General features: G+C 38.8%; 1 protein-coding gene across 1 annotated transcript; it reads left to right on the top strand.

The window, feature by feature from the left end:
- The first annotated feature begins 4,251 nt into the window (after positions 1-4,251).
- On the top strand, positions 4,252-15,929 carry GASK1B (golgi associated kinase 1B). The gene is made up of 4 exons (XM_062493723.1): positions 4,252-5,257; positions 12,016-12,230; positions 15,200-15,426; positions 15,722-15,929. Exons 1-4 carry the CDS (start codon positions 4,252-4,254, stop codon positions 15,927-15,929), a joined length of 1,656 nt encoding a protein of 551 aa, XP_062349707.1.
- The last annotated feature ends 546 nt before the right edge of the window (positions 15,930-16,475 follow it).

Raw genomic sequence — 16,475 nt, 5'->3', positions numbered from 1 at the left:
TCCCTCAGCTGCTCCTCACAGGACTTGTGTTCCAGAGAAGGCACCCAAGTTTTGGCAGCATTTGCCCAGGAACACAGACATGGCTCAAAGATGGGGCTGCTCACGGAGGGAACAGCTTGGCTTTCTTGCAGCTCCTTTAGCTCCTGAGGTCTCCCTGGCTCCTGGAGGCTGTCACAGGGCTGGGGGCTTCAGGCATCTGCAGAGGGGGTCAGGCAATCTTGAGGGAGGCAGGGATACTTCGAGGCCATTCAACAGCTGCTGGCCCTGTGGTATGCAGCAAGGCAAGGAAAACACCGAGCCCCATCAGGGCATCCAGGTTTTTATTTTTCTTAAGCACAAAAATTACCACCTGTTGGTCTGGAAGCCCTTGTGTTGTTTGGCAACCAAAATCAAGAAGGAAAAAAATCTTTTTACATGATATCAAGAAAAAAAATCTTTGCAGATTTCCCTGTAAGGATTTGATCTGGGCCAGTTAAAGCACAGACTGTTAGTCAGCATGTTTAGTCATGAAGCAAACATTTCTCTCTGTACTCTTGAAGTACAGTTTCCAGATGGCAGCCCAAATTGATCTCCTTACAAACAAAGCACGAGCCTACTAAAGTAATGCTTCATATTTTGCAAATCAAATCTGCATTATCCATAATAAGAGCTTTCTTCGTTTCTCTGGAGAATAAGTTGTCAGTCATATGGATTCAGTAAGGCTAGGAATGCACCATTTATCAATAATTTTAACATAAATGTCTGTCCATGTGTCATTTAGAGATGAATAGCAGAACGTCTCTATGGAAACAGTATGGCTGTGTGCATCCAAGAGAAATAATATTCCATACCATAATCACAAAGGCAGCCCGCAGAAAAAAAAAAATTCCAAAGGCGGTACAAGTATATATGTTGTGTTATTTTATTCAGAAAAAAAGTGGTAGGAAAAATATTAACCTTTTACATTTAAGTGCCTGCACATAGAAAGCAAGAGCACACGCATTAAGGAGCATAGTCTGTAACCACATCCTTTCAGGTGCTCAGGGATAAAGAGAAGTCAAGATGCAGGGCGTTGTGACTGGTGGGCACTGGCACACTCCACCTGTCTGCAAATTGGCCAGAGACCTCCTGCTAGGAGCAGCGCAGGCCAACAGCTGCTTTAGATTCTGCAGTTTGTCCAGCACCAGCAGAAAACCTCTTCAAATGCAGGTGGAGATAGAGGTGAATTTCAAAGTTAAACAAAAAGCAAAACAAAAAAGGAAAGTAAAAAAGGAAAGAAAAAAAAGAAAATATTTGAAAATAGCTAATTCAGCTATTCATTCACATTTAAAAACTGTACCTAGGTCTGTGAAGGACTAGAAAATTCTTTAATTCCCCTCTTCAATTCATTGCTATTTTCCTATATGAGATTTTATATTCCTGACCTTGGGAAGGTACAATACTGGCCATGAAATATGGGTATGAAGGGGATGCAGATGGCAATATTACAAAATCTGACAGACATTGCAGGCTAGCTGTAGGTAGCAAAGTGAAATAATGTAGGCCAGAATTTGGTCAGACAACAACTGCTGTTCTGAAAATTTGTCTTAAATACTTTGTGACCACAGAGGAAGTACTGTTTCAGCTTAGTGGTGCCCTTTAGTGCTTTGCTGCAGCTTTGGGTTAGAATGATTCCAGAAAAAAGAATAGTACCCTCCTAAACAAAACCCATTTTCTTTGTTGTGAAACACAATCAAATAGTTTTTTTCCCAGCTAACTCCATAGCAGTTTCAGCCTTCCTTATTTTATGGTATCTGCTTGGGCACTGGAACTGTACACCTGTCACTTGATACTTTGCCTTTTAAAAATCCAAAATTAGAGGCAAACATCTTGTTAAACTAACAAGATACTATATTCTATTTAGTTGATTTTCTGCCACCATCCATTCCAAAGAACATACCAGTACTTGAGTTCTCTCTTCTGAACATGAGAAATAAAGGAAATTCCATTGCTATTATCACATTTAGAAAGCCTCAAGAAACACCAGCAGTCCACACTGTGTATCAGTGAGTACACCACATTACAATTTCAAGGCAACAAATGAAATGAGAAGTGAAGAACGACTCTTTATATCCTTTTATAATTTCCTCCAGATAATCTTTAAAGAGTAGCAGTAGAAAGATTATGTAGATTACAGAGAATTTCAGAGAAATAGCAGAAGAGAGCTGTTAGTAACTGGAAGGTACAGTGCTTTGGTGCTGCTTGTTTCTAATATACAGGTGCTGCTCACTTGGAGGAATTGGGTATTTGAAAACAACTGTTGCAGTGTTATGCATTTCCAACTCAAGCAACTTGTCTGGAGCTTTTGGAATAAATTCTCTTTATTTGGGATATGTCCCATCAGTCAAATCTGAACTAAAAAAGGGAAAGAGAGAAGAACTGAAGTGGATGAAGAAACTTCTTACAATCCTAATTCCTTAAAAAGCTCAGATTTGGAAAAAACAGGTGACAGGAAGGCTCTTTTACTGGTAATGGGCATGGATACTGAAATTTTAACTTGACAGTACATATTTAGACAAAAAGTAAGGATAAGTGATGGCTTGTGCAAAAAAGAAATACACTCACAAAGTTTTACAAATTCATATTTGACCAATATGAAACATCAACGAACATAACTGTCTATTTTCCTGTAATATTAGCTACACAATAGAATAGAATATCTCCATTCTTTGAATTACAGTGAACAGATACATTTTATTATTTTATACTTAGACTAGGAAAGGAGTCAGCTGTCAGAGGTTTGCCCTTAACTTCTGTCTGCCCCATCTTTTCCAGCTGTACAGGGACTATGCTATGCCTCACTCCAGAAAGAGCAAATAGGAGACACTCCTGAGCTGTTAAATACCAGATTAATACCATTTTTAAGCTGTTTTTTCACTTGTCATCTCAACAATATATGATTACCAAAAGTTCTAAAATCCAGGGAGTGGGTGGTATTTCAAACTCAAAAAACCCCCCAAAAAAATAAATGGAGGAAAGGGAATTTCTTCAGTACATTTGCATGCAGTGCACTAGAGGGCCCTCAGGAGTTAGAAATAGATGGAATGCACTTTGAAAGGCACATATTTCACAGGACTTTTCATTGCAGAATTTAAAATAGAAGTTGCTGTGGTTTTGTGTGTGGGGTTGTTTGGTTTGTTTTTTTTCTGTAAAGTGAGGTTCACGTAAGTTTACAGCAGTTCGTATGCAAGCACCTTTCAGTAAAGTTAGCTTCTCAACAGTTCTTAGCTTGCAATGAAATACCTAAATGTGAACCATACTTAAAAGTGAAATATGTTCTAGATGCCAGCTTTTACTCAGTTACTTTTATTAACCTAAGGAGTTTGCCAGAACAAAGGATGTGTCAAGCTGAATAGGTAAGAAATTTTATTTTTATAGCAATATATATGCAGTGTGTGCTTCTTTGTTTCTTGGAAAGGATATATAAGACACTGTAATTTTATTAAAGAAACTATAGCTAGATTCTTTTTATGGCTTCTCAAAAGTGAAGAGTATTAACCATCTTTCAATTTTAATATGTGTTTATGAATTACAGGAACTATATTCATAGTCACCTAGGGAAATTCGGCACTGTTAATATCTTTTTATATTTGTGAATAAGTACATATTTAACTACTAGTCACTGGTTTATATTTGGATCATTTACAGCATTTCCATAACATGAGGCTTAGTGAAGACTTTGACTTGTAAGAAAAAGATAGTGATCTGGGTTTGAAAAGCATTTCTTCTAATGCTGGAATACATCCAGCCGAGATTGAAAATTGAGCCTGTATTTGATACAGGTTTGGGTGCTCAATTTATACTGTAATGAGGAAGTAAAAGATGTACCCTGACAAATTCCTACATGTATACTGTCTCATGCAGAACATCTTTTCTCTGAAAAATATAGTGGCACAGATGCTGTTTGTGAGTAATGAAAGGAAATGCTACTATTTTCTTTTTGCAGTTTGCAAAGAAGATACATAGATCTTTTAGACTACAAGTCAGTAAACTCTGCTTACGCAGCTGGCTCCATTCATTCTCTGAAGCCAATCACTTCCTCTGTGCTGGCGGATAAGAATTTAACAGTCTGAGAAGGTGGAGTGTCAGCATCCTTAGTGCTAACCACTTTCCCAGGCATATCAGTAGCCTCTGTCCATCACCCATGCTGGAAACTACTTGGAAAAGGAGAAATAGAAATTGGGGAAGGGAAATCATGCATCATCATCCTGGCTGGAATGTACAGAAGACTTTATGCTGTTTTCATCATATGGATTCACTAGAGAAATGACCCCTTTTGATCAGCCAAGTAAAATCAAAAACTTGTTTATTTCCTGCTTTTGGCCCTCACGAGTGCTGAGGCTCTGGACTTGCAGGCGCCCGAGGACAAGGAGGAATCTGCTAGTGGGGACTGCCTGTGTGATCTACCTGGGGTTCCTTGTCAGCCAAGTGGGTCATGTTTTACCGCCGCACAAAGGAGGACATCAAAAGATCAGTTCCAGGAATCTCCAAGATGCAGCTCAAACTCCTTTTCTGGGCATCCCACTGGATGGCACCCTGTCACCACCCAATTTCCAGGAGCCCCAGCTTGGTAACAATGGGACCTTGCTGCTACCCAATGTAGTTTATATCACCCTGCGGTCCAAGCGCAGCAAGCCTGCCAACATCAGAGGCACAGTGAAGCCAAAGCGCAGGAAGAAAAATGCAATCCCTTTGTCCTATGGGCAGCACTTTCCAAAAGCCACTTCTATGGGTTGGAAAGAGGCCTTTGCCCAACAGCCAGGGCGGGCCACACATGCTGCAGGCACACATGCTGCAGTCGGAGAAGCGATTGCCCTGGAGGCAAGAAAGTACCAACTGGATGAACGCAGGCATAAAGGAATGGGTATCAAGGAGAGAGGTCACCAGATACCTGGGAAGATTTCTGGAGCTGTGAAGGCACAGCTCCAGCCTGAGGAAAGCAATATCAGGATTTACAGCGAGAGCCCTCCCTCATGGATGAGCAAAGATGACATCCTAAACATGCGCATGCTGGCAGACTCTCCCATAGAGAGCATTCAAGAAGTACCTTCACACAAAGCAGTCCTGGTAGTATTTGCAAGAGGTCCCAGCACTACGGGAACTGCTTGTAGTCAAGGACACTGTGGAATTGTCAAAAGACCTCTCGACATGAGTGAGGTGTTTGCCTTTCATTTGGACAGGATCTTGGGGCTAAACAGGAGCTTACCTTCTGTAAGCAGGAGATCAGAGTTCTTCCAAGGTAACACATTTGTGTGGTTTTCAGCTTGCAGTTGGGGTGCAGAGGTTTCCTTCCTGCTCAGCATTAGCCATGGGGCAGCAGCAGCCACCCCCTTTAACTCCTGTGAGCCCGAGAACTAACCCTGTTGTTACAGGGAAGTAAAGCCAGTGTCTGTGTGAACTTCTGCAGTGCAGTTTTCCTGTCCAAAGCATGAATACCCCAAAGTTTGCATCAAATATCACAGAGTTAGAGGGCAGTAACAGTTTCCTCACATGAGTCTGGAATAAGAAAAAAGAAAGTGAAGTCTGTAGATTGCATGACATTGTACAGACTGCCTGAAGTGAAACTGGTGAAGGAGATTGCAAAATCTCTGTGATTTGATAGTTATTTCTGATTTTTTAAAATAAACTCCACATCTTTCAGAATCAACTTTACTAAAATACTGTTGGAACTTGTCACAAAAATTTATCTCTCAGGTTGTAGGAATGGGGTCAGATAATCTACTCAGAGAGGTAGGGAACCTGTCTGCAGAAGCTTGAATCTTCTTTCACAGCACTAATCCCCTTGGGAACTGAAATTTTTTTTAAAAGTGCTTCCCTTTCCTCTGGTAGTTAAAACCCAAACAAACTACATTTCAGTGAATTCTACTGTACATTTTGAGGTTCACTACACACATCTATATGTTACCCAAAGAAACATATAGAAAATATCTTAATATGCCTGTTACATGATTAGTATAGAGTTTCCAATTAAAAATTTGATTTTCAACCTTTAGTGAAATTAAAGGTAGCATTCAGACATGTAATGTGAGTTAGAAGTCTGCTTTAAGATTGCTACCTCCTTAAATATGTCTTCAGCATAAGTCCTATTTTTGTGCCGTCGCAAATCCAGAAGGACTATGTTGCATTCTAGTGAATCATTGCAAAAGTAGCTAGTTGTGTTTTTGCTGTTCATTTCTTGCTTTGGAATCAGCTTATACAAATATTTTTATATCAGTCTGCATTTCTTAAAAAGAAAAGTAATGCTAGAATAATTTTCTAAAGTCTGACAGCAGGAGGACACCCTTGTGATCTCCAGCGTCTTCCTGCTCTGTATCCCTTTGGCAGCCTGTACAGCAATGGGAATGAATGTCTAGGAACAACAGTGTGGAGGCTTCTGAATATTATTCATACTTGCAGGGCATGGAAGATACATTATTCCTATTTTATTTTTAGGAACAAGATCTATTGCTATTGAGCTGTCATAAGGCATTAAGGTAGTTCTGTTGGGGGAACTCTGCACAGTGTGGCTGCAGAGATGACAGACTGCAAACCTTGGAAAACTCCTATTAGGCTAATTCTGCATTGTGTTGCTCACTGTCTGTCACCTTACAGTATGTTTTGGACTGTCTGGGACAGAGTGTCTCATTCTGCCCTCTAATTTTCTTTTCCTCATAACTGGCTAAGTTCCTATTGCAAGAGGAGTGTTGCTAGGTGATGGGAAGAGAAATAACACTATTTTGGTCTCACTTCATTTTTTCCAGCTAAAGGCTGAACAGAACATTTGGAACAGTAACTGCACCTTGTCTCTCATGATTTCTTTAACTTGGAAATATGCTGGAACTCAGATGCTTAATAACTACTTGAGCTCTTTATGTGCTTGTGTCTGGCATAATGTGAAAATATTTGTGTTAGGAAAATGGGCAAAAATATAATTTTTAAAAATAACATGAACATATAGCTCATCTAAATGATCTATATGTGTTTAAGCTAAGATAGGTAGGCTCTGTGGAGTTTTTTACAGAGTGGCTTGTGTGAATCAGTTATTCACAAGGGAAAGCAAGCATTGCAGGATTAGAGACTGTGCAAGTGTGTATGAATGTACACTATTTCTGGGATGACGTATCTCTCTCCCTGACACATCCCGTTATCTTGCCTCAGCTGTGATGTGATCCAACAAGACATGTTTGATGTAGCATTAAAATCTTAAAAAATGGGCTTTTCAAAACTGTCATTCATTTTGTCAAAAGCAGTTTCAAAGAACTGCTTAGTAAATCCCTGTACAGGTTCTATTTCCCTTATTCCCACAGACCTGCCACTAACTTTTTTTAAAGTCTAGCAAAATACTGTATTCAAGTTCCTTGTCTGCTGCCCTCACCTTCCCTAGTTAATTGCAAATCCTTTTAATTGTTAACTGAATTTTTTTGTGGCTTGTCTGATTCTTCCATCATCCATCCTGGATGGAAAAATCAGGTATGGTAATTCTCTTATACTTTTACAATGAATTGACTGAATGTAAAAAGCCTGAGTAGTATAGGTAGGAAAAGCCCTTTTGAGCTGGGCATAACAGTCTAAAAGAACATGATTTTGTGCATACACAAACAGTCATTTGTTACATCCACCGCTACCTATGAGATGTGAAAAATTTTTCCAAACACCTATACAAAAAGAAGCAGCCTGTAAAACACCAAGAAATAATAATAAAATTGTGTCTATTGTGGAATAAATGAAGGATGACCCTTCTGAGTGTGTCTGAGTTTTGGATGGTCACATTAATACTAAAGCACTAAGAAATTTCATTATTTCATAACCTTAACCTGAGGAATAGAAGAGACATAAGTGACCTTGCTTGGTGTCACAGCCCTACGTTAATGACCTTTGCACAGGAGCCAAGTCAAATGCCTGCATGTATGGCCTCCAGCTCAGCAACTGCATTTGTGGGTCGGGATGGTGGCAGTATTGGTTAGGCTTGAGCTGCAGCTGGAGTTCGTGGGCTGGGGCAGGCTGGCTTCTGTGTCTCAGCTGACAGCTGTAAGGATAGTGCTCTGGCTCCCTGGATAGTAGTAGCGAGGCTGGGCTCTTTGTTCAGCTTTTGATACAATAGCTGTTGCTATGCAGTGTTGTTGCACCACTCGCTGAGGGACTGAACTACTGCAGGCTGACAGCTACTTCTCTTCCTCTCTGGTTTTCTTGAGTCTGACTAAACTGAGAATAATATGCACTGGTGTACTCAAGCCACTGTTTGTCCAGAACCTCTTTTTCTCTCCCCAAACATACAAGAAACTCTTCCTTTGAGTAACACCATTAATAGTTGGTTTAATGCAAAGACATGAATGGTATGATAGCTCCATTGGTTGCACTTGCTTTGTTTTACTGGCCTCTGCATGATCATAAAAGGTGTCCTAGTTTTTTCTGTGTTATACCCTGTCCTATCAGCCTGCTCTTGCCATCCCATCAAAAATTATGCAGTATGAATCACCAATATCAAGGCAAAGAATAAAAACTTAACACTGCTTTATGCATTCTGAGTATTCTAAAATACATAGTGCTGTACCTCTCAAAGAGAGGCATATTTCCAGTATTCTGTTGGGTAGAGGAGTTCATGTACAAGCAATAATGCAGTCCTTAGTTTAGAGAGCAACTAATGCACATTTCATGCATTCCTTAATACTGACATCCATATGAGCACAGGACAGAACATTGCAATGAGGTGCATAGGAAAGAAAGAAAAATAAATGGCCCAACTTCTCTCTGCTTTCTGCTTCTGTTTCTTATATTTTCTGTAAAAAACTTTCAAAATCGTGCTCTGTATACTGGTTCCTCTCATTTTCCACACTAAATCCTTTCTTTCTAATACATGGACATTTAAACTCTTCTTGCAGATATGGCAGTGGTGAGATGTACTGCCCTACAGTGAACAATGGTGAGTTTGAGAAAGGGCTTTAACTACCACATGAAAGATTTTCTGGTTTTAGTGTTATCTACTGGGCATGTTTGAAAATTCTTTCTATGAAGTTAGAAAAAGTGCTGTAAGTCAGAGCACAAAATGAGAGTAATGTTTGCAAGAGCTAAAAGTGATTTCTAACCACATGAGAAGCATGCAGTTTATTTTCAAAGTGATGTGGGGTGTGGAAATATAAGATGATGCCTGTGTTCATCTGTGTTAGCTTATTCAACTTAGCTAAGACATTTTTACAAACTTTTTGATATTCAAAAATGTGTATGAATTACAAGGAAGATGGTTTCAGCATGAGTTTTCAAAAATCTTTCCCATACAATTTTGAAGATCTCCTTTGGATAGTTAAGTAGATATATAGACCTAAAATGGCAGATAAAAATAAAATGAAGCCAAACAGCTCTGTGTGAAATTCAGTGCAGTGTAGCTGCAGCAATGGAAAAGCAGTACCTCTCTGTGTTAATATGTAAAGCTGACTAGGAAAGAAGCACATACCCTTCCCATTTGTGGTTGTTGCTCTCTTCACTGTTCAGGTAATTTCAGCCCCTTCCTCATGAGGCTTGAATCAGAAAAGCTCCACTGATTTCATTGCGGTCATGCCAATTTATGCAACTATGAATCAGACCCCTTATCTGCTTTAATTCAGCATCTTCATGCTTTTCCTGCAAGTGTCAAAAATTTGAGTCACAGCACTTTTCTGAAGCTGCTGTTTCATATTCCTGTAATCCAATTTATATTACAGAGTTGAATGATTTTTTTTTAGATCATCTTTTCTGCTCCCATTTCCTTTGAAATGCAAACATTTCCTGTATTTAACCTTAGCCTTTTAAAAATGTTTTTGTATCTTAATGGAAACTGGCATGATATTATTCATAGTTTTCAAGTATTTATATTACTATTGTTTATCATGTTCTTTTTGGGTAGACAGGAGATGTTTGTTTTCTTAGAAAACTGTTTATGCATTTGATTTGTGGAGGAATTGATAAATAGTTACGTAAGTTGTTACTGGAGATATAAAAATACATCAGATTTGGTCCTGAGGAAAGCTGTGGTTTTTTTTTGATTTGGTCCTGAGGAAAGCTGTGTTTTTTTTAAGTGAGAATTTCCAATGCATAGATAGATTTTCTCCAACTTTCTTGGAAAAGAAGCCTGACCCATAGCTGACCTAACTTGGGAAAAGTCATCTACAATGCAGGTGATAGAGCCAGAGTGAGAGCTGGAGGAATGGGTAGGATTTCCCAAATAAGTTACCTAAATACTTACTCAGGCACCTCTGTAGATGAGAAGCCTGATTTTCAGAAGTGCTCAGCTCATTTTTTCAGTGGAGGAGAATATGGTGCTAATGGTGCTAATAAAGGTAATACTGATCATAAAGAAATAACAATTGATGTTCCTAATGGAATGACACATTCTGTGTTTCTAAGGAAACACTGGGCAACTGGAAGGGAGGTTAAAGAGGCGGTGGGTTGTTGGGTTGGCTTGGCTTTGGAAAGGCTACCTTGTATGTGCAAGCCAGGGCAGAAAGATCAGGTGCATTCTGGTTTGGAAAGGAGTTGGCTTTTCTCTTGGGCTGGATTGCATGCCAGGCTGGTCTGTCATGCTTGTTTGGTGAATGGGAGATGCAACTTTGCATGTTTCAGTGCTAGGTAAAGGTGAAGATAATTTCTTACCTGTTGTTTTACAGTCAGCATCCTTTGAGCAAGTTACTTTTTGATTCAGCTGTATGGAGATTGTTTTTCACAGTCCTGGGTGCTTACAAGTGGAGCATTGACATTGGCAGCTTTTACCTTGCTGTTGGCACTGATACCTGTTTTCCATGGGCTATTTTCTGTCTGGTTTGCTTCTGAAGGTGGACTGGACCTCTTGCCTTCATGTGTTTCTAAAAGCTTTTTTGCAGATCTGTCTCTGTCACTATGGACACATGGAAGATAAAGAGACAATTTAGGCTGCACTTAACCATGCAATAAATTGTGCAATAGTGTAGACTAAGTTCAATGAACTTCAAGATGAATATGAATAATTTTTAAAGCTTTATATGTGTTCCAAAACTTTTTAGCAAACAGCAGTTAAGCTTTGCAGTTAAATGGTTCTTCCTCTCTGTACTAACACATATTTTGATCTTCTGTCTACACACCCCAAAATATAAAGTATTTGTCTTAATGTGTACAAGCCATGGTCAGTCATGGGTCCTTAGCAGTTTAAGCAGCAAGAGCATTGCATCAGGAATAAAAGGAGAGTTTCCTAATAAGATAGATATGTCTGTTCCTTGATCCTGTGTGAAATATATTTAACAGTTCTTATACTGGAAAAGCTAATTTTGAATTTGACAAGGTTTATTCTCACGGTGAAGCTGAATGCTAGAATTCACCAAAGAGAAGTCCTCTGTCTTAGCTTCGTGGAAGAGAAGAATATTCTTTACACAGAAGAACTAAAGAATTTGGCTAAAATATCCGCTATACAAAGCAAATCTCGCATCTAGGTAAAAACTCCCAAACTTGTCAAGTTGTTTATTCATGATAAGATCACACTCTCTAGTATTCTCATATATCCTTTCAGAGCTGTGGAGTCATACATTATAGGTTTAAAATACTAAAAATAACAAAATGAATCCACTTTGAGTATAGGATTTGTGGTGTCTCTATGTCCATTATGCAAAGAAAACCCCTTTGGCATAAGTTTCCAGCTCTTGAAAATCAGCAGTTCACTGGAATCAGAGGGAAATTACACTTGATTCACAGTGGCATTGCAGGCTTTTAACCTACCTAGAAACTTTATATCAGTTTGGTTTAGTTCATGCTTTTGTACATTAATCTCCTGCTTCAAACAAAGAAGTCTTCATTATATTGAAGGCATTTATGCCTATGCTTTCATTCCTGTGGTGGCTGGTTATGGATGTAGGAAAAGACCACATTAATCAAACAATGTCAAGATATTAGTCCCTGGCTGGTTCTCCTGCCAGATCTGTAAATTGGTACAATTACTAATGCTTAGTCATTGTCTAAAGAACAATCAAATAAAACTGACAGTATTGGACTATAATGATGATATTTTTTTCCTTTTTTCAGGTGGTCAAGCCTGTCCTGTTATTCTCTGGGATTCCTCACTGAGTCCAACAGATAATAGTACCCATTCTTCAGTGAGGTTAACATGGGGACAATATCAGCAGCTTTTGAAGAATAAATGCTGGCAGAATGGTAAAGTTCCCAAAGCTGAATGGGGCTGTACTGAAATCCATCATCATGAGTGGTCCAAGATGGCACTCTTTGATTTTCTCTTGCAGGTAAAATGTTTACTGACTTATTTGCCTCATAAGTCATGCGAGAAAACATAGGATTTTTAGAAAAAGTGATTTTAATGTATTTATTTTTTTAAAATGGGAAACAGAGGTATTTGCTTAGTTTGACATTATTTCTGGTTATTTCTTATTATTAAAATATCCAAAATGCAGCTTATAATCAGGCAGGAAGCCTAACTGACTCGTTTCTTTTTAAAGAGAAAGCAAAGGCTTTTTGCCTTGATTTATTTCACCTTGAGGCAGGCATACTGTTTCTCCTTCACTCCTTGTTTCTCCAAACAGAGATCTTGACTGTGTTCACAACTGTAAATCTCTGTTTACTCTGTGGTCCTTCCTGCACCTCCCCAGCCCCAAGAGGTGACTGAAGTGGTTTTGGTGAGCTGCAATCTGGAGCAAGGTAACAGTTGTAGTGGATAATTTTTCTTTTTTATAAAAAAAAATACCCCTAGACAGTGACTTTGTAAAGAAGGAGTAGAGCAGAAACTGATGAATGATAAATCTGCTTTTCTGTTATTCAGAAGGAATGGTTGGTTAAAATAAGATACAACAGGGTTGAACTTCACATGACAGGAGACAAATTACTGTTGTACTAATAGCTGGTATCAGAGGGATTTATATCTCCAGTTGCTACCAGACAAGAACATGCATTTCAGAAAGTGAGTGAAAGTGACTGTCATAGTTCTTAAAGACTACAGTTCTATCTGCATGCTCTCAAAGTTTATCAGCAGCAGAATATGAAAACTTGAAAACAAACAAAAAAAACCCCAAGAAAGGGTTCTGTATTAAAAAAAAAAATCTGTGCTTCATGAGTCATTCAGAAATAAAGAATACTGGTATAAAGTATTCTCTATTAAGCATAATTCCCTCAGAAAAATAGGTGTGGCACCTCTAATAGATCTTCCTAATCTGTTTTAAATGCTGCAAAACATAGGAGCAGGATATAAAATGCTTATAGTTGACCTTTACTTACCTCCTTCAAGAACTCAAGCAAAATGGATTCTTTAATTTTGGGGGTATGGACTTCTTATGAATATAAATGTATGACAGAAAATTCTGCTAAACTATATGCATCAATTCCAGAGTGTTCCATCATTATGGCTTAGCACTGAAATTGTGCAAGATGTCATGAAGAGGCTGTCTGTAAGAACAAGATCTTCCTGGCTACTTAATACATGTAGAGAAATGCAAAGGAATGGGGTCTGTACATCAAAGGAGTCCTTCTAGAGGCACTCTGCTTTACTTTTTTACTTTTGGATGGATTGAATAAGAGATCCCAGGAGAGAGAACACTGAAAGCAATAGGGGCTCTATAGCCTTCAGATAATGAATGCTGCTCATGACAGGAGAAAGAGGAAGAGAAGTCAGTTCCTTTCCTCAGGATTTTGATATTTGGAAACAAACACTGTCAGCAATACAACTACAAAAAGAACTATGTATAAAAAACTCCAAAATCAAAACAAAGAATTTCTCAGACTTTCATTTGGTTAGAGGTGGCCTTTTCATTTCAACATCCAACAGAGTTCTACATCAGGTGGGGTCCTAGCAGTTTATTTTGCTGGGATGTTAAAAAAATAAAATTGTAATTTTAGAAGGCTTGCGTGAACAGTAATGCTTTTGTGCTTAAAGCAGTTTGAAGAGCTCACAGTAAACAAAAAAAGGACAAGTGAGAAAAAATGAGTGATCTGTGATGAGCTACTCATTAAATATTAGATGCACCAGACCAGACTTCCAGTCTCTAAACACTGCTAGCAGGAGCAGGTTTGCTCTCTGGGAAGATGATCTGGAGCCAAAGGCAGCTCTAGGACAGGTAAGAGCCAGCAGCAGGAGAGGCAGGCCAACAGGAAGGGTGGTGAAAGCCACAGGCCCCATTTGTAGCCCAGTGAGCATCAGGCATAGACAAGGCAGCTCCAAGACTGACAGGCAGAAACCTCAACAGCAACCCAGGAACAAGCAGCACAAAACACCCCCAAACACCCCCTCCTCTTAAGGACTCAGAGGAGGCCTGAGCTACCTGAGATTAAAGGGGGCTCCTGTGCCCAGGGGCAAAGGTGGCACATGTGGAAGTCCAAGGGAAGACTTCTAAGGGCAATCCAGGCCTATTTATATGCTCAAGGCTGTAGCAATGTTGAATATTTATTCTCTTCTACTCTCAAGGGGTAGAAGCACTTTCAAGGAGTGATTTATCCTTCCTACTAGATGGTTATCCTAAAATGGCATCCATTGCTCTGGATGTGCCTTGTTCTTGTCATTGTTTATGAAAGGGAACAGAAACGACCAAGTCAGAGGAGATGCCTAACATTTACACCACCAAAGTTAGGCCAGATTTATGTATTCTTTCCAGCTGAGTGCTTGTGATGAATAATGGAGATTTTGCATGGGAAAAAATAGTCTAAACCATCATGTCATGAAAACATATGCCACAGGGAGGCCGCTCTGTGATTATAAATATACTGTTCTTACGTTTTATAGCCTTTGATGGTTCATTGTGCCCCTCACTAGTCTTTTCAGTTATTTTGCATACTGTTAGCCTAATAGATCCCACAAAATGAAGATCCTCTGTGTGTGTCCGGCTGTGCTATTTCTATTGTTCTCCAGCAGAGAAAACGTTAAAAAAACCCCAAAACTTCTGACAAAGAAAATAGAATTGAATTGTATTCACCATCCTGTTATTCCAGTTACACAGTGGTATTGTTCCATTATTTCTAAATAATTTCTACTGACATTACAGATCATGGCTATAAAATGGATAAAATATATAGTCTGAGAAATTGCTTTTAGCAGTACCTGAGGTATGAGGACCAGTTTCACTTCAATGCTGTTTTACTGTCTTTAGTTACACTTGCCCTGAGGTTGCTTTCCTGTCAGCTGGGTTAGAGAGCAATGTCTTACAGTGATACTTTGCCCCAGGTCCTCTGGTATTGTTTTCACTTGGCACTGTGCTGTGCTTTGTTTTAGATCTATAATCGACTAGACAGAAACTGTTGTGGATTCAAACCTCTCAAGGAGGATTTCTGCATGCAGCAAGGACTGAAGCTGAAATGCAATGATCAGGATGCTGTTGACCTGACACACATAGTTCAGAGACGGCATGACCAAAGGCACTTGGCCTTTATAGACAATAAGGGCTTCTTTGACAGAAATGAGGACAATCTTGACTTCAAAATACTACAAGGAATTAATGAGTAAGTTTTAAATTATTAATTTTGTAAAAGGATTTATAATTTCTTCCCAGTTTGAGTATGAGACACTAAGCTACTGGAATAGATATCATTGGCTCAAGACATTGACAAGATGTATCTAAAAATGTATGAGTAGCCCACAGCTGTAAAAGATACAATTAACATACATATGAAGCATGCATGGACTTCCTTTGCTGAGTTGCAGCGTATATTTGTACAATTGATTGCTAAACCACAACATAAATACTGCAATTCAGAGTGATGGCAAAAACTGATGTATTTCTTTGTACTTTTCCAGATTCCCTGCATCTGCAGTTTCTGTTCTGAGGGGCCAGCATTTACGTGAGAAGTTACTCCAGTCTTTGTTCCTTGACAAAATATACTGGGAGACCCAAGGAGGAAGAAAAGGAATTGAAAAGCTTATTGATGTAATAGAAAGGAGGTCCAAAATTCTTCTTACTTACATAAATGCACATGGAGCCAAAGTATTGCCCATGAATGAATGATACAGTCTCGTTTCCATCTGAAATAAAGTCTTTAAAAATGTTTTATGGGGCAGAAACTGACGGTAAAATTAATTTAATTCACAGCATTATTTTTTTCCCCAAACTTTAAAAGTTTACTTTAAAATAAGAAATCTTATATGGTTTAAAAGCAGCATCTAAATGTCAGCTGCAGCTCAACACAGTGTAGTCTCTTCTATGTCACCAGTGAAATGAACCAAATGATAATATGCAGTAATATGTAGGCACCACGGACACTCTTTCTGTTAAACTGTTTGGAAATTACCAACAAGATTTTCAGTACATTAGGCTGGATTGCTCTTACTTCCCTCACTGAAGTCAGTAGAAGATTTTATTGCAAGTTTGAATGGGAAAAGAGATGCGTAAGCACTTGATACGTTGATGATACTTGCTGAAGCATATATGTACAGGAATTAGTTCTTTTATTAGGTATACTAAAATGCCAACATTTCCAAAGGCTTCTTTGACTTTATTTTGATCTTTTGAAATCTGACAACTAAATTCAGCTCTTTTAAATGCAGGACATGA

This window comes from Cinclus cinclus, chromosome 5, assembly GCF_963662255.1.
Source record: "Cinclus cinclus chromosome 5, bCinCin1.1, whole genome shotgun sequence".
Lineage (NCBI taxonomy): Eukaryota > Metazoa > Chordata > Aves > Passeriformes > Cinclidae > Cinclus > Cinclus cinclus.
The sequence above is the reverse complement of the archived record's forward strand: the minus strand, read 5'-3'. Positions and strand labels throughout refer to the sequence as shown.